This window comes from Austrofundulus limnaeus, unplaced genomic scaffold, assembly GCF_001266775.1.
Source record: "Austrofundulus limnaeus strain Quisiro unplaced genomic scaffold, Austrofundulus_limnaeus-1.0 Scaffold3, whole genome shotgun sequence".
Lineage (NCBI taxonomy): Eukaryota > Metazoa > Chordata > Actinopteri > Cyprinodontiformes > Rivulidae > Austrofundulus > Austrofundulus limnaeus.
Window position 1 is genome coordinate 4,687,475 of NW_013952405.1, and position 21,964 is coordinate 4,709,438.

General features: G+C 36.7%; 3 protein-coding genes across 7 annotated transcripts; 1 reads left to right on the forward strand and 2 right to left on the reverse strand.

Annotated features, from left to right (window-relative positions):
- Positions 1–3,332: 3,332 nt before the first annotated feature.
- copz1 (COPI coat complex subunit zeta 1) lies at positions 3,333–8,204 on the reverse strand. Its single transcript, XM_014018306.1, has 9 exons — positions 8,098–8,204; positions 7,588–7,656; positions 6,529–6,610; positions 6,354–6,445; positions 5,658–5,713; positions 5,487–5,564; positions 5,307–5,358; positions 5,183–5,221; positions 3,333–3,800 (listed from the first exon to the last, which is right to left on the reverse strand). Exons 1-9 carry the CDS (start codon positions 8,113–8,115, stop codon positions 3,753–3,755), a joined length of 534 nt encoding a protein of 177 aa, XP_013873760.1. The 5' UTR covers positions 8,116–8,204; the 3' UTR covers positions 3,333–3,752.
- A 5,735-nt stretch (positions 8,205–13,939) lies between these two features.
- Positions 13,940–17,324, forward strand: nfe2 (nuclear factor, erythroid 2). The gene is made up of 4 exons (XM_014018320.1): positions 13,940–14,236; positions 14,311–14,389; positions 14,479–14,613; positions 15,949–17,324. The coding sequence occupies exons 2-4, from the start codon at positions 14,342–14,344 to the stop codon at positions 17,227–17,229; spliced, it is 1,464 nt and encodes a 487-aa protein (XP_013873774.1). The 5' UTR covers positions 13,940–14,236; positions 14,311–14,341; the 3' UTR covers positions 17,230–17,324.
- Positions 17,325–17,880: 556 nt separating this feature from the next.
- Positions 17,881–21,505, reverse strand: hnrnpa1b (heterogeneous nuclear ribonucleoprotein A1b). 5 transcript variants are annotated; one of them, XM_014018365.1, is made up of 12 exons: positions 21,400–21,505; positions 20,760–20,876; positions 20,514–20,660; positions 20,196–20,406; positions 19,939–20,085; positions 19,790–19,867; positions 19,568–19,714; positions 19,331–19,477; positions 19,192–19,253; positions 18,351–19,040; positions 18,066–18,127; positions 17,891–17,993 (listed from the first exon to the last, which is right to left on the reverse strand). In XM_014018365.1, exons 1-9 carry the CDS (start codon positions 21,409–21,411, stop codon positions 19,195–19,197), a joined length of 1,065 nt encoding a protein of 354 aa, XP_013873819.1. In that variant the 5' UTR covers positions 21,412–21,505; the 3' UTR covers positions 17,891–17,993; positions 18,066–18,127; positions 18,351–19,040; positions 19,192–19,194. The 5 variants fall into 5 exon arrangements, with proteins under 5 accessions (XP_013873793.1, XP_013873819.1, XP_013873811.1 ...); XM_014018357.1 differs by having other exon boundaries at positions 20,190–20,406; XM_014018331.1 differs by having other exon boundaries at positions 20,190–20,406; positions 21,391–21,497.
- Between the last annotated feature and the right edge of the window lie 459 nt (positions 21,506–21,964).

Below are 21,964 nucleotides of genomic sequence, written 5' to 3' on the forward strand. Positions count from 1 at the left end.
GGCTTGCTTTCTAATTACTGAGAGAGTTCAGCTGGTTTCTTGGCTTTCCATGCCTTTTTACACCTCCCTTTCATCATGTGTTCAATACTTTTTCCCTGTGCCATTCCACATTATTACAAGTAACTTCATTTCTGGACATTTATGGTCTGATTTCTTTGTATGTGATTGTTACCGACAACTGGTGAAAATTTCATGTCATTAGCACCTCTAGTAATATATTTACTGAGAAAAATGGTGACTAGTTCAATACTTATTTTACCCGCTGTAACTTAAAGGAGACATCATGTTTTAAATTCCTTCTTTTTCACATTTAAATCATTCATTTGAGGTCTACAAGTGAACTGAAATGCTTTGGTCTGAATTCCTCCTTATTGTAACTCCACAAGCACCTCTTTCACCCCTTTTCTGAGGTGTGTCTCAGATCAACTGACACTGTCTCTTTAAATTCAAAATATTTGCTTCATGCCCTGCCCCCTCCAGCTTCCAGACCGGTCCACTCCATCCCAGTTTGATAGAGGGGTTTACGACTATAAAGCAACACAGAAACTTTTTACTTACAAATTAATCGAAAGATGTCAACAACTTGTCCATCCAGCCTTACATGTTGGAGCGAGAGTCTGACCCAGAGCCATGAGAGTGAAGACGACAGAATCACTGTATTTAGAAAATTTGTCACAAAAACTGTGACATAATTGTTCAGGAAACACCACAGAAAAAAAATGAAAGGGTTAAAAAATATAACCCAAACATAATAAAGATATCTAGACAGCACCGGCAGAAACTAAATTTAAATTTTCTGCACTCCTARAGACTTCAAGTACTCAACAAAATGAATTTAACCGCTAAAATAGTGTATTTATACATGATATGTCCCCTTTCAGTCCATCTTTTAAATATTTTTCTTTAATGTATCAGATGAAAAGACTATTTGTAAACTTTGCATCGAGTTGAAATGCAGGTACAGTTGTCTTGTTTCCATGAAAATGGCTTATTAATAGGCCTTGCTCTTTGTTTAACAGGCAACTGTGGCATAAAACTGTGCTGTCATTGTGTGTCTCTTGTGTTGGGTCTGTTTAGCTGGACAAGTTATTGAATGGGCTCTGAAGCCCAATGACGATGACATAAAGACTCTGTAAGCATACAGATGATGAGAATTTATTGACTAATTCACAATGTCCCCCCCTCTCTTTCTCTCTTACACACACACACACAATGGAAGGAGAGCAACTCTTTGGCTGTATGTATTGATCAATTACAGGGCTCTAACGCACACGTCTCTGACAATTTTACTGCGTGTTATGTACAGTATGTCAAGCCGTGGCGTTTCTAACTATCACACTCATTTTGTTTAATTAATATAAATTACCTGGCTGCTTTTTATGATGGTGCAACAGTAATTACACGATGACAGCAAGTCACCGAGCTGCCGATTGTGCTGCAGGGCTGTCTAGATGAAAAGTGACTGTCCAGACAGGCATCTTGGGTGGGATTCAGTTTTAACCCTTTCCCTCTTACCTACTGTGCACTCGCTGAGATTTCATCTAATTACGTTTACAGCTTTTCAGCTGTAGCCCCTGTCCTTTTTAACCTTCATCCCCCCTTCCCCTTTGACTGAAACCTCACACCGGGACGTGAGCTACCCTCATTATAGCAGAAAACTGGTGCAAGAACAGTAAACGGGTGCAGTAATGGGAGTCCATTTATAATAATTAGCTCCTGGTTCTCATTGCTTTTTGTCCAGAGAAACACCAGTAGCATCGCCTGAGCCTTCATTCAATCCATGTGCAAGAACCAAGAGGATTTAAAGCAAAACAATAAAAACCACAGGTCAATGCTAATAACAGTTTGACCAGACTTATCAGTATAATTTAAAAATTTTGACCCATATATTCATGTGTCCAAGCAGAAACATGCATTGTTTTAAAGGTATTGTCAGCAGCCTTCTTTTCAACTAAATAATGCATTTATTCATGTGACTCAGTTTACACTGCTTGCAGCTAATTAAAGGCTACATGTACAGATTGGCAAATCACATTTTCAACACAAATTTAACTTATTTGCCTGGAGATGGTGAATAATATATTAAATGAAGCAAATGATCAGTRAAACGTTCCTATTTGCTCTTTGCTTTCCAGCACTACTGTTGGTGATTCTCTCAGCAAACTCCCCCAGACTATAGACATCTCTGCATCAAAATGATTCACTTTATCTTTTTATTTATTTATTGTCATTTTGATGTCTTAAGCCAAATTATCTGGCTGTAGGGATGAGACACTGAGGGGAGGAGGGGAATGACGTGTCTCAGATATTACAGGTTGGGGTTTTAAGTAGCTAAGCTCCTTTTAACTCCAGGCATGTCACGACATGTCAAAAAGAGTAATTGCTTATTAAAGAAATACAGAATGGTAATCCAAAATAATGTAGACAAAACAGACGATAAAATGAAAAGTTATTTTAAAATCATGTGCATTTAAAAAGCATAGTTTTAACATGTTTAGCTCTCCTTCCATACAGGTTTTCAAAATGAACATTTAAATTTCATTTTTAATTTCCATCACATTTTTTTTTACTTAAAATGTTTGCATATTAAAAGAAGTTATCTTTTAAACTCAAGTTTATATATATATATATATATATATATTTTTTTTTTACTAAGCACAAACAAAAGAAAATGAGTTCTTAAGAGCAAGCCAAGAGGATGTGAACTGAAACGGTTCATGGTTAAACGTGTTTGTTGCAGAGCCAGTATAAATCTCCAATAAAAGAAAGGAATAGTTATCAGAATGTGAGCATATGATAGCTGACAAAGTGCAGATAGAGCATTTATAATATTGTCACATACATTAAGGACCAAATAGATGTAGTGCCTATTTCTAAATCCATTCTTCCCTGAAGAATATCCCTCATTTATATTGTGTGAAGCAGCTGTGCTGACAGTTGGGATACATGAAGCATGACATCCACAATGCTCAGAGGTTCTCATTTAAAAAGACAGAAATGGTTTTAGCTAAAGATTATTCTTCATGTCACGGAACTCAGAATCCTGTTAAACTTATCTAGAATAGCTGCATAACTCTGTATAATCTCCTCTCAAATCCTGCACTCTCCTAATTTCACCAGCAGGTGGAGCCTTTACACTTTAACATCAGTCTCAATGAGGTCTTTGGCAAAAGGCAAACAAGTCAGATTTCAAGTGAGGAAACAAGATTTTAAAAGCTTCCACACATCACAGATGCTCACTTACTAAATAAAGATAAGAAATTAAAAACATATGCTAATATTTACCAATGAATATAATACTGGTTGCACAATTCGTAATAACAATATGCATGAAAATTCAAAGTGGCTTTATTTATTTTACAGTAATCAGGAGAAGATGACAGCATGCTGTTCAAAAGATTATACTCCTTGTTACTGGAGATACATGGAATGATGTCAGAGGTTGTGATGGTGTTACACATAGTTTTAATAAAAATCCAGCTTCTTAAAAGAAAAATCAACAAAACAAAACAAGGCAATCCATTGGTGGAATGTACAAATGTTATCCTCATTTTAACCATTCAATGTGAGACTGAGCAGATAAAAAATATGGAAAAATCAAACTTTGTAAAGCAGAAGTCCTGAACTGTGACTGGATCAGTTATTGGTACTTCTCACAGCATCGACTGTAGTGGAAGTTGGAGGAGGTTGAGGATCAGTGCCGTGGGGTCTGTTCTGAACAGTGGCTCACTGGGAAGCTGGCACAAAGGTGACTATCGAAGAAGAGACCACTTGATCTGTTCTTTGGCAGACTGAAGTACCTGTGAGAAGAAATAGCTTTGTTTAGGGAAGATCACTGGAGAAACTTTGACTGCATTTAAATAAGGGTTGAAGTATACAGTACTGTGTTCAAGTCTGGAGTCATTCCTCATTTAAATTGTTCGCTTCTAAAGAGTCATATTTGCTTACTTAAAAATTTAAAGTGGTCTTAACAAATAGTTCAGGTTTTCTGAAGGTCTATCAAAGTTTTCTTTGAACTTTGGCTGTTTTTCCATTTTTTAAAGCCCTGATTTAATTTTAAATTCAAAGGATAACTAGTGTTGTGTTGACACATACCAGACAATTTAGCAAAGAACCTGTTTTAAATTGGACCTTTGAGTGTTTTTGTTACCAACAGCCTGTCAGACAAATTTGACCAGTTTTTTGATAAAATCTAGGAAAAATAACACTGATAGTTTGAACAAAAAKTATTGTTGATTCCCAACGGTCTAGCTGAAAAGTCTAAATGATCAACTGAAGGCTGTGATATATTGTTCAGGTTTTGTGTCAGGTCTTTGATGAACCTGCTTCTTAAGGACATGACTTTCAATTATTGTTTGTCTGCTGTGGACATTACTTTTAATATGACATCTTTTGTGCTTCGCTTGTCTTGCCTCATTGTAAACACACACCTGCTAATATTCTGTCATGGTCAGGTACAAGGACAAGGAATTGAACAAATAAAAAAAGTGAAAAAACAAAGTCTAAAGAAAACTTTGGAAGATTTTCAGAAAGATTAGACAACTTTATTGATCAATATCACATGCAGCAAAGCACTAAAAATTTCTAGTCCCTTTTTTATTTCTTGCACAGTACTGAACCTCATACTGAGCTCAATTAAAAAGCAAGTGGCATGAGTCTTAAAGTAGAAATTTCAAAAGTTAAAATTAGTTGCTCTAATTCTCAACAAAAAAAAGACCAAGTCTTATTAAGGAAGATAAATATGCGAGGCCTAATTAATCATCTTAATTTGCTGAGTGAAAGCCAAATCATAACCATAAAGCATGAAGACTGGACACAGACATTAATCATGGTCATGGGAGGAAAGGCAGTAGGCACTTTCAGACCTCTTAAATGACAACATTAATCATGAGGAGCTCTCTCTCTCACTCACACACACAGACAGGCCTGTGTAGAAACTGAAAGATAGAGACTACTGTTGGCTACCTACCCCCTCACCACCAAGTAATAGTAATCACGCACACCATTGTGCATATAAAAGAGCCTAAAATTTGACAGCCTGAAAGCGAGTGACAAAGTAAAAGAGGAAAATGACGCAACCAAGTATTTTTTGTTTTTAAAGTAAGTTTCAACAGTCAATAAACTAATGGACGTTTTACACTTTATRGTTGACAGAGGATCAAGCTCGACATGCTTTACTCACCTGGGTGACTGTTTGTTCTGTCAAAGGTACATCATCACCCTACAAAATAAAGCATATTGTATTTACAGCTCCCGCAATTATCTTTAATCTTTACTGAATATTTGTGGGAGGACTGATGACTTACTCTGAGTGCCACTCTATGAACAACTTGCTGAGGGTCACTCTCTAAGATCACCCTATAGGTGGCACAAAAGGTCCCGTAGACAATTAGCAAATAGAATGGAAAGACTGCAATAAGACTGGCATTTTTTAAGCAAAAGACAGCTCAGCAAGAGAAGTTTGATGGAGCCTAATTTGAACTTACCCTCCATCCACTATCTCATCCACAGCCAAGAAGAGTCCCTCCATATTCTCCAACAAGGCTCTCCTCTCAACATTTTTCCTGTAAAAAAAGAAAAGGTCAAATCTCAGGATTCATTTTCTCTCATGTATTTTTTTTTTCTATTTAAGGTTGAAATTTGCCGCCAAAACATACCTCAACATCTGACTGAGGGAATCAAAAAGGCAGTTCAGAACAGCCATTAGCATAAGCTGTGAAATAAAAACCCAGTAAATTTAAAATATTGCACTGACTTTGTTTAGTCATTTTAATTACTTTTTTTTACTATCCAACGTTTTATTCAGAACTCAAAGGTCAGTTATTTTTTTTGTTTACAACCTATATGGGTTTACAACAGTCTAAGTTAAAAATGACATTTGCCACAAAGCATAATTTTCTAAAGTACAGACACAGTATAATACACATATTATATATTTGTTACCATTTTAAAATTGTAATGGTAATTTGAATTTTCTTATTATTTACTTTTCATATTAGGCCAAAACATTTGAACAATTATTGTTTTAATAACAAAATCAACAAACTGTATATAACAAAACAAGCTAAAGAATGTAAAATAAGACTTTTTAAGGGACACAAATGTAATAAATTACATTTTCAGCATTTTAGAATGAACAGCAGAAGAAATACCAACGCAGACTTTGCTGTTTTACCGGCTAAAATTCAAAGAGTCCGACATGCGTTACTCTAGAAAGGAGAACTACAGACTGTAAGWGTAGAATACTGCATTTACTGTTTGAGAGACTCTGCTAATTATTAAGCATTTATGTTTTAACTTTTATTTCAGAAAGACTCATTGCAAAATCTTAAAATAACTTTCTAATCATTTACCTCATTCTCATGTGAACTTCCAATCACGTAAAAGAACAGATCTATATTGCTCTTGTAGACAACTGTCAGGCCTTCCAGTAAYGCAATCTCACCTAAAAAGATGTTCAAAAATAAACAAACAATTAGATATAAACTGCTCCAATAAATAATCTGTAATATGAAGATCATTACTTACTGTCTGTCCTATGWGTTTTGTTGAATATATTCTTCTCAAACGCCTTCTGCTCCTTCACTGTAGGGTATGTGTCATCATAATACTGTTGGGGCAAAAAAAATGAATAAATCAAAGAATTATTAGTTTGAACTTTTAATCAATAACTCAAAGGAAACTACAACAACTGTCTTAACACATTCTGACTTCCCCATCAGCTCTGCAGCAAAAAGCCAATCTGCTCACAATTTAGATAAAGTATATTTTAAACAGAGTATAAAATACAAATATGACTCATATTCAATTCAAAGGACGGTTTAGTTTACACTGAAGTTAAATAAAATTTGCACACATATAATTACTAATAACGATAATGATAACTGGACTTCATCACAAATGTACATGAGGCTGGATACCTTAAAATTTAATTGATTCATATTATTGTTAATACAGCACATTTTATAATAGTGCAGCAAAAGACAACAAAGGTTTTTAGCTTTTTTTGTAAACAACTTAAAACAATAAAAAAGCAACTCAGCAAAAACGGCAGATGCTCGGTGTGCATTTGGCAAACATAAGATGTTGTGGGCATATTTAGTTTTTTTTTTTTTTTTTTTCAAATCATATTATAGAGGTTTGCACTTGTTACTCAAGAGAAATCATTACTGATTATTTTAATCCTCAATTATGAACATTAAAGTATAAAGTAAAACACACATCACCAATTAAAAAATTTTTATTAGATAGCATAAAAACAAAGAGTATATAGAGTAGCTCAACTTTTATAACAGTAACTATTTTTGTATGTGGTTTTATGTATTTTGCTGCCTTTTCATTAAGGCTTTCAACGTTGTCACTGTATATAGAGCCCATGTACTTAATATTACAGAAACGTGTGTTTTTGCTGATATAACCTCATAATTTATAGCTGTATAATAATATTTACATAGTAACCTTACATGAAGATAGCATTAATATTACTAAAAGTAATAGTTAAATGTAGTCTATATTTAATTAAGGAACTCCGTTATTAGTTTCAGCAACAGGAAAGGCAAATAAAGGTAACGAGTAGAGAACTCTTACCTTGGCATACAGCCTGTCTCCATCGTTGTCGAGAATCAGAACAGCTTTGACAGTGTATAAGGACGGTTCCTGTATAGACAACAATAAAGTATATAGTATGCAATACATTTTAAAACAATTTAAAGCTTATGGCGAAATCAACGCGATAAAACTCTTATCAGGACGTGTAGGCCCTAAACTATTTAAAATGAGGGCGCAAAAAATAAATTAAATAAAACAGCTCCAATAATCCCGGTTATAAAAAAAAGAACACGAAAGTTGAAACTGTGTGTAAATTTTATAAAGAAGACATGACACTTCCACATCAGCAACAAACACGGACACACTTTACCGATGCTAACTGATTAGCCAACATCTAGTTAGCTTCAGCTAGCGAAGAAAAACACCCATATTTCCTATAAGTTTATACAAAAAGTACATTTTAAGATGTAAGCATGAGAACTAGTTTTGTCCTTCAACAGCCTTAGTCTGTCACGAATAGATAAATGTTTTTTTTATTTTTTATTTTACCAGGATAGGAGAATCCATCTTCTATCTTGTTCGCAGACCAGCTACCCGGCTAACACTAGCCTTCAGTCAAYGCTCTTTCCTATTGGGTGACGACGTATGACGCAGCGCCTTACGTCGTACGTAAAGAGTAAAGATCACTTCACGGCAGGCAAGTAAAACTCATACGAGAACAAAGACATTGATGTTTGAAACGCCAGCAACAAGTTTATTGCATAAGTAAATATGCTTCTRTGTTGGCATCTTCTTTAAAAAGGAAAATATTATTTTGAGGAGTGTAACACTTCGTATTTTATTTTTACAGKATTAGATTTGAAGTAAAATTATTCTGTCAGAAACTTTGTGAAGAGTTTGTCTTCAATTGAGAATCACTGTTCAGGCCGATTTTCTATTCATAAATGTCATTTTTTAAACTCTGTTGTTCTTCAGCAAAATTCTGTATTATTACATTAAAAAGTACGTAATTGAATAATGCAGCATGTGGTCAATTGTTCAAATATAGAGTAATTGCTTGTACTTTCTCGTTTTTATTTAGTTATTTTAAATGTGTGGTGTTGTTTGCTATTTTTTCTTTGTAATGTATGTCTAAATTGAAAGAGCAACATTCAATTTTAAAATAAAACAAGGTTCTGAACTAATGCAAGATTACAAAATAGCCTATATGTGTGGTACAATTTTTTTAAGAATTCAGTTTTTAATCAACCTCATCTACACTTAAAATGTCCTGCACAAACTTCTGTAACTGTAATATGTTGACTGCTGACACTAACTCTTTTTTCAGACAGTACGCCTGTTTTTAAAGTTTTAAATATCCTATCAATTTTTTAATTGATGCTTGTATCTGCCCAAGAACATGGGCAAACGAAAACATTGGGTTTAAATTTCTTCAACATGTTAGTTAAAGTTCCGTGATATACACAATGTTTGGAGAACATCAAACCAAAAATCACCCCATTTACAGTCTGTTTTAGTAGTGCTCATCAGCATCTTTTTTTTTCAGGATCCTCCCACATTTAACCACCTCCAATTATCTTACTTCCCACTTCTGGGAAACTTTTGGAAAAGCAGACTGGTGGGGATTTCCCTCTATCTCAGTCTATGAATTACTTCACGGCGGGGCCTTACCGTTAGACACTTTTGGTCTTGAGTTTCAAAAAAAGATGTTGGAAAGAAAATACCAAAATTATTTATCTGTAGAGGAAGTATAATGAAGAGATACAAACCTATTCAACACGCATTTAAAAACGAATTGCGGTAGAACCATGAAGTGTTGCAATACTACAGTAAGTTTACACAATTCACAGTGTACAATTTCAAAACTGCTCTTACAGGGGAGGAAACTGTATGCAGCTCAGAACGCGCTCAAGCTGAAAAGATCCTCACGTCACATCAACTCATCTTTTGGACATAAATTTAAGCTTAACGATGACTCATAGAGTGGATGATGAGTTGAACAATGAATCAACTAACACACTAATGTTATTTTACTCYGCTGGATGCTGTAAGAAATTTATAATCATACAGAAACACAAGGATTTGTTCTAAAGAGGTATAGTATACGCACCTAATCTGAAACTGTAAGAAGATTGTCAAAGGTGAGAAAACAGWTCAAGATTTTAGCCTTTAGATTTCATGTTCTCATTCATGAAACATAGATAATTTAAATAATAAYCTAAACTGAAGTGTCAAAGTATGATCTGTTACCCTGTCTGCAGCTTATTGCAGCAGCAACCACAGCAGTTACCAGTTCCCTTCCTTGGAACCAAGGGCTCTTTTTATCAGTATTAAGCAGAGCTTCCGCCAACCAACATCCTCCTTTCCCTGCCTTCCCTCGCAGCCTTTGCGTGCCAAAAGCACATGGGCCACACATGCACACACACTACGACAAAACATTAAGTGTTAGGTAATTAAAAAAATTACTGTATTTTTGTATCATTTTCACATTAAATGTTTTCTTCTAATACAATGGTTATTCTATCAATGTGTATTACAAAATCAACCKGATTGGACAAATGTGAGACAATAACAAAAGAAAAAAAAATTCAAATCCAGCTATGCAATCTACAGTTTCAAAACTTTATCATAATCTGGACATCTTGAGATAAGGGCAGGTCCTATAGTGAAACATTCATTAGAATGATGCTGCATGTTCAGGTTCCTCATTTTCTCACCTCCAGATCAATGTAACGTGTGACCATCATGACAAACACGGCACGATGCTTGAAGAAACAATAAAAATGTTGTTTGCGAATCCCATTTATCTCTAGTTTTTTGATGCTCTGGGATTTTAGATGGACTTAGGTCATGTAAAACAATAACTGCTACATCTTTCTTTAAAATGACGTGGTTATGTGTTCAAAACAGAGTAATAACTCGTTTCCACTATGTCAGAATAAAATGTGACTGGAATTTAATTTTWAAAAAGTCAATTCCCAGAAGGTGACTCAAAAAAAATGTATTTAAAAAATCCCTTTCTGACACAACAACCCTTTGAATAAGCTTATTCTAGTGGGCTATTTTTCTCACTCGTGTTTGATGAAATTTTTTTTTTCTTAATGCTAAAACCTGACATACCACAATCTGTCATTCTTATTAAATGCAATGGAAAAGTCTCCTTCATGAAYGAGAAAAACATTGTTTTAGCTAAGGTCTTGGGTCAGATTCAAACCTGTATGAAAGTCTGTGGTCATTAGGAGAGTTTAAGCCTGAGAGAGTTAACTGCAGGCAGTTAATGACCGACATGTTTGCTCGGTTTTTGATGTCAGCTTGTTTGCAGCCCCGAGGAGCACGAGAACTAAACTCCAGCAGGCCTGTGAGCTTCAGGCAGGCTGGAAAAAGGCAGAGATGTCAAAGACTAATTGAAGCAAACAAACACAAACTGGGAATGTGGGCGTTGACCTGGGAACTGTGTCCAGATTTGAAAACCACTGTGGTCGCAGTAATAACAGGCTGCTCTTTGGCACGTTGTGGCATTGGTTGAGTCAGGGGCTGGGTGCTAGGAACTCAAGCCGGGAAGTCCCTTTTTTTTTTTTTTTAATTCCTGGTAGACGTTCACCTTTCTTGACATTGTCAGCCACCTACTTTTTCCATGTGAAAACAATGACAGTAAAGCATTGTGATTTGTGTCTCACTGCAAAAATGATGTCCCATTTGGACAACTTTGAGTTTACCATTAGAACTGTACATTTTTATTTCAATCTGGTCAATATTTAGCACAAAACATGTCCTTATTGTCACACTTTCTGTGTTCATGAATGTTTTCCAGTGTTGATGTAAGCATCCACGAAAACCTGAAATTAAAAGGAGTTCAGATATTTGAAGTGGGGTTCTGTGGGAWGATGACRAACAATATTTGTTTTACCTGCTGTGGATAGCTCTTTGAATGACCCCAGTTTGAAAAAAAGATTCTGACCCAATGATGTGCCAACTATTGTGATTGAGCTAATATGGATTCATGCAAATACCATTTAATAAACTTTCACGTCACCATCAATTACACATTACCTGAATATTTTTGGCAGAAAAAAATACATTTTCATTTGAAGCTAGCACTCACAACAACAAATAAATAAATAAATAAATAAATAAATAAAACACTTATTTCTTCATAAATAACAATGGGAAGTAAAATTGCATTGTAATGCAAAGTTCTTTAAAATACCACAACAAAATTGTTGAAAATTCAGAGTTAGTTTAAAATGACAGCAATCTACTATATTCTTTGCCTCACCTGGAATTAATTTCTCATTACCTTATCAAGAGTTATTGTAAGTTATATTACACAACTTTTCTTTAACTATTTAACTTAGTTCACTTACAGAAAAAAATATTTTATAAGTAATCTGAAAAGCGTAATAATTTTGTTTAGCTCTTTTTAAAAGGATATTCTAACTTAATACAAGATCTCAGCTTTTGGAGTGAATAACAAATGCATCTTTTTAAGCAAAGTCATTCATTAACAGTTAATAAAAGGRAACATTTCTGTATTTTACAATAGTGTGGATTCAAATGTGTTGTATGTTTTGTTTGCTACAATTTTTTTCAAAGTTATTATTATTAAATTATTGCTTGTTGCAAGCATGTAAGCAGTAAGAAATAAACATGGTCTTTTTAAATACATGTATGGCACATTTGCCCAGTTTAACAAATCAAAAAAAATTTGCGAGGTAACTTTTCAAAATACTTCGGTTCAGGGCAATAGGGGGATTTTTTGGTGGGGGATTTTAATGGTCACTTGCTATGTAAGACACGCTCCCCTTCATTCTTCCCCCTGCTCCTCTATCTCACTTTGGTGGTTGCTCTGCCAGATTGAGGAACAATGTAGTCTTTCTTACCTGTCGGAGGGTGCACATTCCATCTCCGCTAAACCAAGTCTCAATCCTGCCTCTGAGCTTCCAGCAGGGCCCTCACTGCTAAACTAGCTCCCAGTCCAGGTGCTCCATCACACTCCTCATACCTTTTCRTTTGAAGGACTTGAAAAGGACATTGTTCTTGTTCAGTTTGGCTCGGAAAAGCTGTTTGTGGCTGGTTTAGATRTTTATTCTGTTTTTTCAGATGTATGTTTGAAAATGAAGAGCCTTTACTTTTTAAAGGATCTGCACATGGACCTTTGCTGTGGACTGACAGGATGATTGCTGTGGTTCATGCCAGACTGTTGGTTTGTGGTCTGTCGTGAGGGCAAAAGGGAAATTTGGAGGTTGGGGTGCAAGTTTGCTATTAGTGCAAAGAAGAAAGAAGAAGAAAAAAAGGTTGGTGTGGGTCCTTTACAGGAAGGTTGCATGTCTGCACAGGGCCATCCCATTTATTCTGGTGGCTGAATGTTGAGTCTTACAGTAAGAGACCTGTAGCTGAATAGGAGACAGATCAGAAGGCCTCATGTGTTAAACCTCCTCCGATCTGTTGCGACAACTTTGAGTATATTTTTGTTGCTTTTTGTTTTCCACTGCCAGGACTTTGCTTTACATTTGTTTTATTCTCCTCATCAACACTTGAAGATGATGATGATGTTACTCAGGTAGGTTTAATTATGTCTCTTCTTTTTGTTTTTTTACACAGTTTGTAAAATTTGCGATTTTAACTAAAATTTACAATGAGTAGTTTATTCTTGGAAACTTCATCGCTKTAATTTTTTCTAAATGAAGTGGTTAAAATGCTCTGAATATAATTTGTACTGATTAACAATGAGATTTGACTTAGAATTTTTGTAAGGCAGATGGAACAGACTTTAAAATAACGGTAACTTTTGTAACTCAGTCTTTGTAATCAGAATCAATAAAATCAAAAATAACTAAGAAAAATAGCCACACTATTACCAGACACATGGATTTGTAATTCGTATTACTGAAAAAACATATATTTTATACCTAAAATGCTTTTTTGTAGTTTTTTAAATTTCATTGATTTAATTGTTGATGGTAGAAATTCAAATCATAACTTCTTATTTTTTATTTTGTGGCTTTAGTCAGGTAAAAATAATGAGCAAATAAAGTCATGAATAATTGAAATAACACTAGAAGTGACATATTTGATTAGGAAKAAACATAATTATAGAATGTTTAATTGCCTGATTTTAAACAACAAGCAGATAACTTATGAAGTAGTAAACCTAACTGAAATAATAATTTTACAAAAATGTTTTCATATTTCTAATCAAGATTAGCTTTAGGCCCTCTCAAAAGGTACCATGTGTAAACTTGAACCTGTTGCTGGCTGTTAAAAGGAGTTCAACCTGTAATTTTACAATATCAAGATCAGAAGTGTCCACTAATTTCATTTATAACTATACTTTTACAAAATATTAATAATAATAATAAATAAATAACTGTAAAGAACATGCTAAATAGGATCAGACCTCCGAGCTGTCTGGTTGAGGTAAATTACCAGCATTTATTCTGTGCACAAGAGGCAAAATTTCCCAAACAGTCATCTGTCCTCAGTGTGTCTTTTAGAGCACGCTGTTTTCCCGCAGATTGTCTTATCAGGGCTTGGCATAGCTGCACCCTGGAACAGCTGATGGGAGGAGTCAACTCAACTGAAGTGAACCTTTGCTGAGCTCCAAAAAAGCTTTTGCAACAGACACTTATTTAGCACCRACAACTTAAAAGAAAGATATTCCCTTTTTTTTAACGAGATGCGCACAAAGGTATCCTAACACTTTTTCCAAGTGTGTGTTGCATACAGGTGTGTTAGAGTAACAGGTAGTTGTGTCTCCATCAGGCTGACCTTTTGAAGCAAACTCCTCTTCTGAATGTGTTCAACAGCCAACTTTGTTCTCCCTCTGAGGAGAACCTGTGAGGTAGGTCCGTGAGGYACACATCTAAAATGTCAATTTTTTTTCTTCTTCTGATTTTATTGTTTGAAATTACTTTGTTTTTCCACTCCAAGGTAGTGGCGACTCCTGGCAGGCTGTGTGGAGTGTCCGTCCAGGCTAACTTTCCTGGAGTCAGGCCTCATGGAGCTCCACAGGAAGCAGAGATGGATGCAGCGTGGCAGGAGCTGATGGCCATCACTGAGCTGCAGGTAAATCTACTGAATCAACTTTTCTGAGATCCTTGTTTAAAAAACAAATAATATAGAAGATGTTGCAATTTGTTCTACTGGCAGATAACAATACGAAAAATGTTTTTATGTGATCAAAAACTAAAACTTTACACATCTTTTGTCAAATGTGATTCAGTGTCGCCGATTGGCATTTTGCAGTTTTTTTCTTTTGCTTCTTTTGATAACCTTTCAGACATCGTCACATGCAACATAACTGGTAATCGTGCCATTTTTAAGCTTGAAAAGATTTAATAGCTCACTAAACAGTAAACAGAAAAATTTTACATTTCATCCACTTTAGAATGCTTCATAAGCCTTTTTCATGTTTGCATAACTCAAGTTGAATTAAGTAAAGTAAAACTGGCTAAAGTATGATTACAACATGTTAAGCTTATTTTTATTACAAAATCTATATATATAATCTAAAGCAGACATTGAAACATAAAAAATACATTAGAATTTAGATTTCCAGCACCCATTCAAACCCAGAAAAGAGTACCTAAATTTAAAAGCGGCATACGATGGAAAATAAACATATATCAACAACACTGAAGAACTAAAATTTGTATCATCAGACGTTTTAWTAGGTAACACTTTCTAATGTGACTTGTATTTCATTGTTTTTATTTTTTTTAAAAAACGGTTTAGCTGAAAGAAAGTCTCCAGTTAGACAAAGACAAGGAAAGATTCTGATGCCTTCTGAGTAAAAGGGAAGCTGCGTCACATTCAAAAGTACTTTTGCAATGTGTTTTTAATATTACATTTTGTGAAACTAGGTTCCACTCATCAAGCAGAAAACTGTCACTGGTGACAGATGAAGTAAAAAAATGGCTCTGGAGGCTACACTCACACAATGTTTAGACTTAGAGCAGCATTTATGGCTGCGTAGTTTAGTTTGGGTCCAAATGTTAGGCTGCAGTTGTTTAGTTGACAATGTCAATGAAAACARCAATTATTGTTGGGGGGAGAAACCAGCAGATCTATGAACTTTGAGAAACGGCATTTCCAGAAATGAACTAAATAAAATACAACTAAGCGAAGAGGAGAAATTAGCTGCATATTTTTTATTTATTCCTTATTGGCAGTATTTTCTTTGCAGAATATAATAATACACATTTGCATTAAAAATCAATTAACCAATAAATACTATTTCAAAATGTAACCAGCTGCAGGCTGAAGTAGAAACAAATTAAAAGTGAGAAAAACAAAGTTTTACATATTAACTGAATTAACGCAGATCTATTTTAATTATTTTTCAGCTGTTAGTGATAACATAATTACTGTCTTGTCAGTCATGGGGTCTTTTTGTTACAGGAGTTTGGAGTCCAGAGCGATGGCTCCTACGAATCAACCCAGTTCCAAAACATGCAGCTGATGGCCCCTGCTGGAGAGTATGAGATGGTTCAGTCTCACCCTGAACCYCTTCCTGCTGCTTGTGAGCTGAGCGCTGCAAACACTTATGAAGGATGTTACTCTGAAGAGATGCCCGCCTGTCATCGAMTGGGCAGCAACACAGAAGTGACATATGGAAACTCAGAGTCCCAGGTGGAACAAAGAATGTTCCCCATCTCCTCTCACACTCAGTCATCCCTCATAAACATGTCRGGTACCAGTCTGGGGCACAGGAGACCGAACGCCTGCCTCTCTCAGGGTTTAGGCCAGCACATGCCATGGACTACAGTCGGACAAAGTGCACCCATTCGCTCAGCCGATGACATGGAGTCAGACTCTGGTCTCTCACTGGGATCCAGTCCACCATTGGCTTCCCCTGACAACCCTATAGGAGGTGCACCAGGTTACCACAACATGGACATGGGCACAACATACAGGGATTGTGAACCAGACAAAATGGCAGAGCACAACAGAAGGCCTCACATCAATTACCCAATGGACTCTCACACCAATTACCCAATGGACTAYCAGAGCAAAGCTCACTTATATTTACACTCAGGTGGACATTCATCTCATTATTCACCTCAGTCTAGTTTATCGCTCGCACAACCGTGTGGCACGACCCCCAGGTCAGCGAAACAGCCAGGTCTTGCAGTTCCTCCCTTGTACAATGAAATGGCCAGCAGAGGGAGCTCCCAGCGCAACATGTTCTCCAAACCACAATTAGGCCTTTCAACTCGGGCTCCACTGAGCAGGGATGAGCGGAGGGCCCTATCGTTGAAGATCCCCTTCCCTATGGAAAAGATCATCAATCTGCCCGTGGATGACTTCAACGAGCTGCTGACGCAGTACACTTTAACAGATAATCAACTTGCACTGGTTAGGGATATTAGACGGAGAGGGAAAAACAAAGTGGCAGCCCAAAACTGCAGGAAGAGAAAGCTGGAGAGTATAATTCACCTTGAACGTGAACTAAACCACCTACAGGTCCAAAGAGACCACCTGGTTCAGGAACGGCATGAGTTCCAGCGCAGCTTGGCTTTTATCAAATGCCGCCTTTCAGAACTTTACAAGGAAGTATTTTCTCACCTAAGAGACGAAGATGGACAGCCTTACTCCACGGACGAGTATTCGCTACAGCAAACACCGGACGGAAGAGTTTAYCTGGTACCTCATTCTATGGAAAAGAGTGATCAATTCTGAAAGTACTCCAGAAACTGTACTGCTCATTTGTGCAATCCATGTATGGTTCATTCAGGCCCCCCCTCCATTTTAAAATAAAAAAATATATAATTTGGGTGGTTTTTCAGATTGAAAACTGTATTTAAAAAAAAAAAAATGGAAAATTGAAAATAAATACATTACTTTTTGGTTTGATTAAAGCAAAGACGAGCTTCATCTCATTTATGCACAATTTGTTACTTTCTTGTGGAACTGTAAATCATGGGCAGAACTCATCATGGAGCATCACATTTTCACTTCACACTTTAGAAACTGAGACTTAGAGGAAGTCATTCATACCATTAACAAAATTGGCCACTATAAATTCTTATTCTTTTGCCGACTTCCATTACTTCCAGACAGTATCGCTATATTAAAACCACCTTTTATATATTTTGGATTTAGCTAAGTGAAGCAAAAACAAAACTGGATTTTTTTTTGGGCTCGATTTTACATTTAGGCTTTAAACAGAACTTAATAAAAAGCTGTGTTTTTTCCTTCAATTTTTACTTTGAATAAGCAAATTTAAACTATACACAAATTTTCTCGCACCAACCTACACCTTTCAGGTTATCTGGTTATGGCTTAACCCTAGTTTTTAAACTTGCAAATGAACTTGCTGTTACAATTGAGTGAGACCAACTTTTTATTTAAAATACTTTATTTATAAAAGTATAAAATTACTGCACTGCAGCCTTTGTGTAAAAATAGATATGCTTCAGCATATAAAAAGATGTCCCATTAACCTGTGGGCGAGAAAGAAACAAGTATTAGGTTAAATAAAACATGGTGAAAATGTGATGTGACCTTTTTTGTACCTGTCTGAGCCATCACCACTTAAAAGAAGTCAGATTTTGGAGCTCACGTGGAGTCAAGTCATCTGTAAAGCAGAAACATAACATAACTACAACAGTAGTTATTAAAAGTACGGTAGGTATTTTTATTTACTGCATGCAACAGTTCAACCTCTGCACAATTAGAGGCCAATTTTACCAACACGTCTAAGTACAAACTTAACATTTACATAGTTACTGGCTTAGCATCTTCACTACCAGCTACAACACAAAAGATTTACTATCAGTAGTTGAGAAGTCTGGTCTTACCTACAGACAGCATTTTAGCCTTTTGGTAGCTGTTTGCTAGCCTCAGGCCTCTGTTCTCACTCTCCCCTGCTTCAATGATCCTGGCGATGGTATTGCTACTTCTCTCCCTCAGCTTGCCTCCATGGCTTCCCTCAGCTTGCCTCCATGGCTAGCCTCAGATTTTGCATGTAAGCTAGCATCTTCCAGATGATCTTTGTAGCGTCTGAACCAAGTGATGAGTTCTTTGTGATGGTAGCATTTGCACTCGCCCTCCTCAAGTATTGTAGTGCCTGGGAAATGAGCCCTTTCCCGCCTTCTCTTTTCTTGGGTATTTCTTGTTACTTCATGTTTAAAAACAGGTCAGAATCTAACAATATACCCTCCCTCACCCAAATCACTAGAGTCTAACAAGGTTTTTAAAAAACTGAAAGGTTGTTTATTTCAGATTAATTTGATGCAGTTACAAATAAGAACCAGACTCAAAAAGATAAAAACATAAAACCCTCATTGGAATGCTTGCAATCCAGAAACATGTTATGAAAGAAAGAACAAAAAGACAAAAATTTAAATCAAGGCCCTCCATGATTTATCTACTGTACATCTCTTCTTGTAGCAGCTGTAAACTGCCACAACTGTTTGGCTGAGCAGCTGCCCTGTCACTTCGCTTGCTCTCCTCTCCTTGTTTTCCTCTCCTCTCCTAAGTAATCAGTCCTGTTGAACAATATGGGACAACATCGTTAACTGTGCACTGACTTTTTTGTAAGTCCTGACATCCAGAGTGAATTTCTTTAAAGTTATCTGTACTCAGTGATTCCCTAGAATAGCAAACTGATTTATCAGAGGAACACCAATCAATGTTTACCTCCTAAAATCGTCCTGGACGGCCATAACTACCAGGATTGTTTGAGCCTCCTCCGTAGCCACCTGAAGGAAACAAACAAATGTCAGCTACATCCTTCAAACAGCAAACATTATTCAGCTGTCTTTGTCTCAACGCTTACCACCAAAGTTCCTGCCACCACCGCTGCCGCCTCCGCCACCACCACCGAAGTTATTCTTCATTGGACCAAAGTTAGAAGCCTGGGAGTCGTAATGGCCCATGTTGTTATAGTTGTTGCCACCGCCGCCTCCACCACCACCGCAGTTGCCTTGAGGGAATAAAATTAAAAATTGAGAACTGAATGCTTCGAAAGTGCGAGAACAAATAAACCTGTTTTGGTAAACTGCAGAATCCTTACCACCATAACCATTGCTGTCGTAACCATTTCCTCCATAGCCGCCGCCGCCGCCTCCTCCTCCACCACCGCCCTGATTGTAACCCTGGTTATAACCACGGTTGCYGCCTTGGTTGTAGCCACCAGGACCACCAGGACCACCTCCATAACCTGAAATATAAATGCCACCTTAAAACGTAAGACTACTAAAAAGATACCAAAGGAAAGTAAAAACTATTTACTTACCACCACCATCACCACCATTATTGCAATTATAGGGACCATCTCCGTATCGTCCTCCTCCCCCTCCTCCACCTCTTCCACCTGATTTTAAAAAAAAAAGGCATAAATAACCATAACACATTAACAAACAACGTTAACAGCAAAAGTCTTACCTTGATTAAAGCCTCTGTCGTAATCATATGGCCTTCCCCCACTGCTCCTGCTTCCTCTCATTCCCATTCCTACACTTTGCATTTCCTGTTTGGTGAGTGCCTTTCTCACTTCACAGTTGTGAGAGTTGATCGTGTGGTATTTCTGGACTACAAGATTATTAGAGGGCAAAGGGGGATTTAAGTAGAGCATTTACACACTGCTCATGTTAACATGCAATAGGTTAAAAATAAAAAAATAAAAACAGACCCACACTTACTGACAATCCTATCGACAGCATCATGGTCATCAAACGTGACAAAAGCAAAGCCCCTCTTCTTTCCAGTGTTACGATCCGTCATGATGTCAATGACCTCAATTTTACCAAATTGCTGGAAGTAATCCCTCAAGTGAGATTCTTCTGTATCTTCTTTGATGCCCCCAACAAAAATCTTCTTCACGGTTATGTGAGCACCGGGGCGGTTTGAGTCCTAACATTAAAATAAACAGTAAATAAATGAGTGATTAGTACAAGAGAAACAAGCTTTCTACTCACAGGCCATGTGYACTCAACACTGAAAGGTATTATACAACATACCTCTCTAGAAACGGCTCTTTTGGGCTCCACCACTCTCCCATCCACCTTATGAGGACGGGCAGACATGGCAGCATCAACTTCTTGTACTGATGAATATGTCACAAAGCCAAAACCCCTGGATCGCTTGCTGTTGGGATCCCTCATAACCTAAAAACAGAAATGTTAATAATAAAAAAAATTTCGGCAAATCCAAAATTATGATAAAAAATTAATATTTGCTAAATCATATCCAAGTATCACACTCACCACGCAATCTGTTAGACCACCCCATTGTTCAAAATGAGCACGCAGGCTTTCGTCTGTTGTCTCGAAGCTCAGGCCTCCGATGAAAAGCTTACGGAGCTGCTCCGGCTCACGTGGTACCTATAAACGAGCACGTTTACATTAGCGCAGCTTTAAAAACAGTCATTTATAACAATATCTTATAATATTAATCATAGTCCATAACAATGCATCCAGAATTCAAACAACATTTAACTAATCTCATTCTGCGTCGTACAGCAAAAGAAAAAAAAAATTCAGTCAAGGGTGGAGGAGGCAGTCGTCGCCGCCATTAACTTTTGCGGACTAGTCAGATTGCGCAGAACACTAATTTTCACCGACGCTTACATATGYTTATATTTGTTAGAACATACAGTATGCGATAGTTTGTTACCAAAGTTTGGAAAAATGCTTAAGCGCCGTAAAACGCTGGCCGTTTTAACAAAAGGCCAAAGCCGAACCATCTCAAAATGGCGGCTTCACAATGTCGGAAAGCTACTGCTGCAGCCGAAGGCGAAGCACGCGGTTTGCGTAGAACCGAGAAAAATACACTTAAATGTAAACCTTTGCATCGCCGAAATATCAGATGTGTGGAATAAACAAACGGTACACATACAATACTTACGTCCTTCGACATCTCGACGCTTTATCCTTGAAGAACCTTGAACGCCGATCTGTGAACAACTATCTGCGCCAGACCAGACAGTATGGCTCTCTGCGGGTCAATAAGTAGAAAAGGATACGCCCTTCTCATCCAGCAATTGGTCAATATTTCGCGCTGCACTGTCGTCAGCGTTGAATTATTTTTTGATTAGTTTAAGCTCCTGTCAGTCATAACGAACGACCAATCACCAGACGGCATGTGTGCTGTCGTGTTACACACAAAAAATAACTAGTTATGGCGTCAATACCTGTGAGATTAATACTATTCCAATGAATTTTAGAAAAAGAAAACCCTCGCCAAATGATGAATTTAAGACTTGTAGGCAGTGCATTTGTTTATTTTCTTGTGTATGTTCACTTGTKTTTAGACTTTAGTTGAAATTTCAAATATTGATTGTTTGACTGGTTGCATAATAATAAAGCAAATAAAAGGCAGACCACAAAAAGTAAAATACTGATTGTAGCTAAACAGCATACAAGTCTAAACACGTATAACGATTATACATGTATTTGCACGATTTCTGATT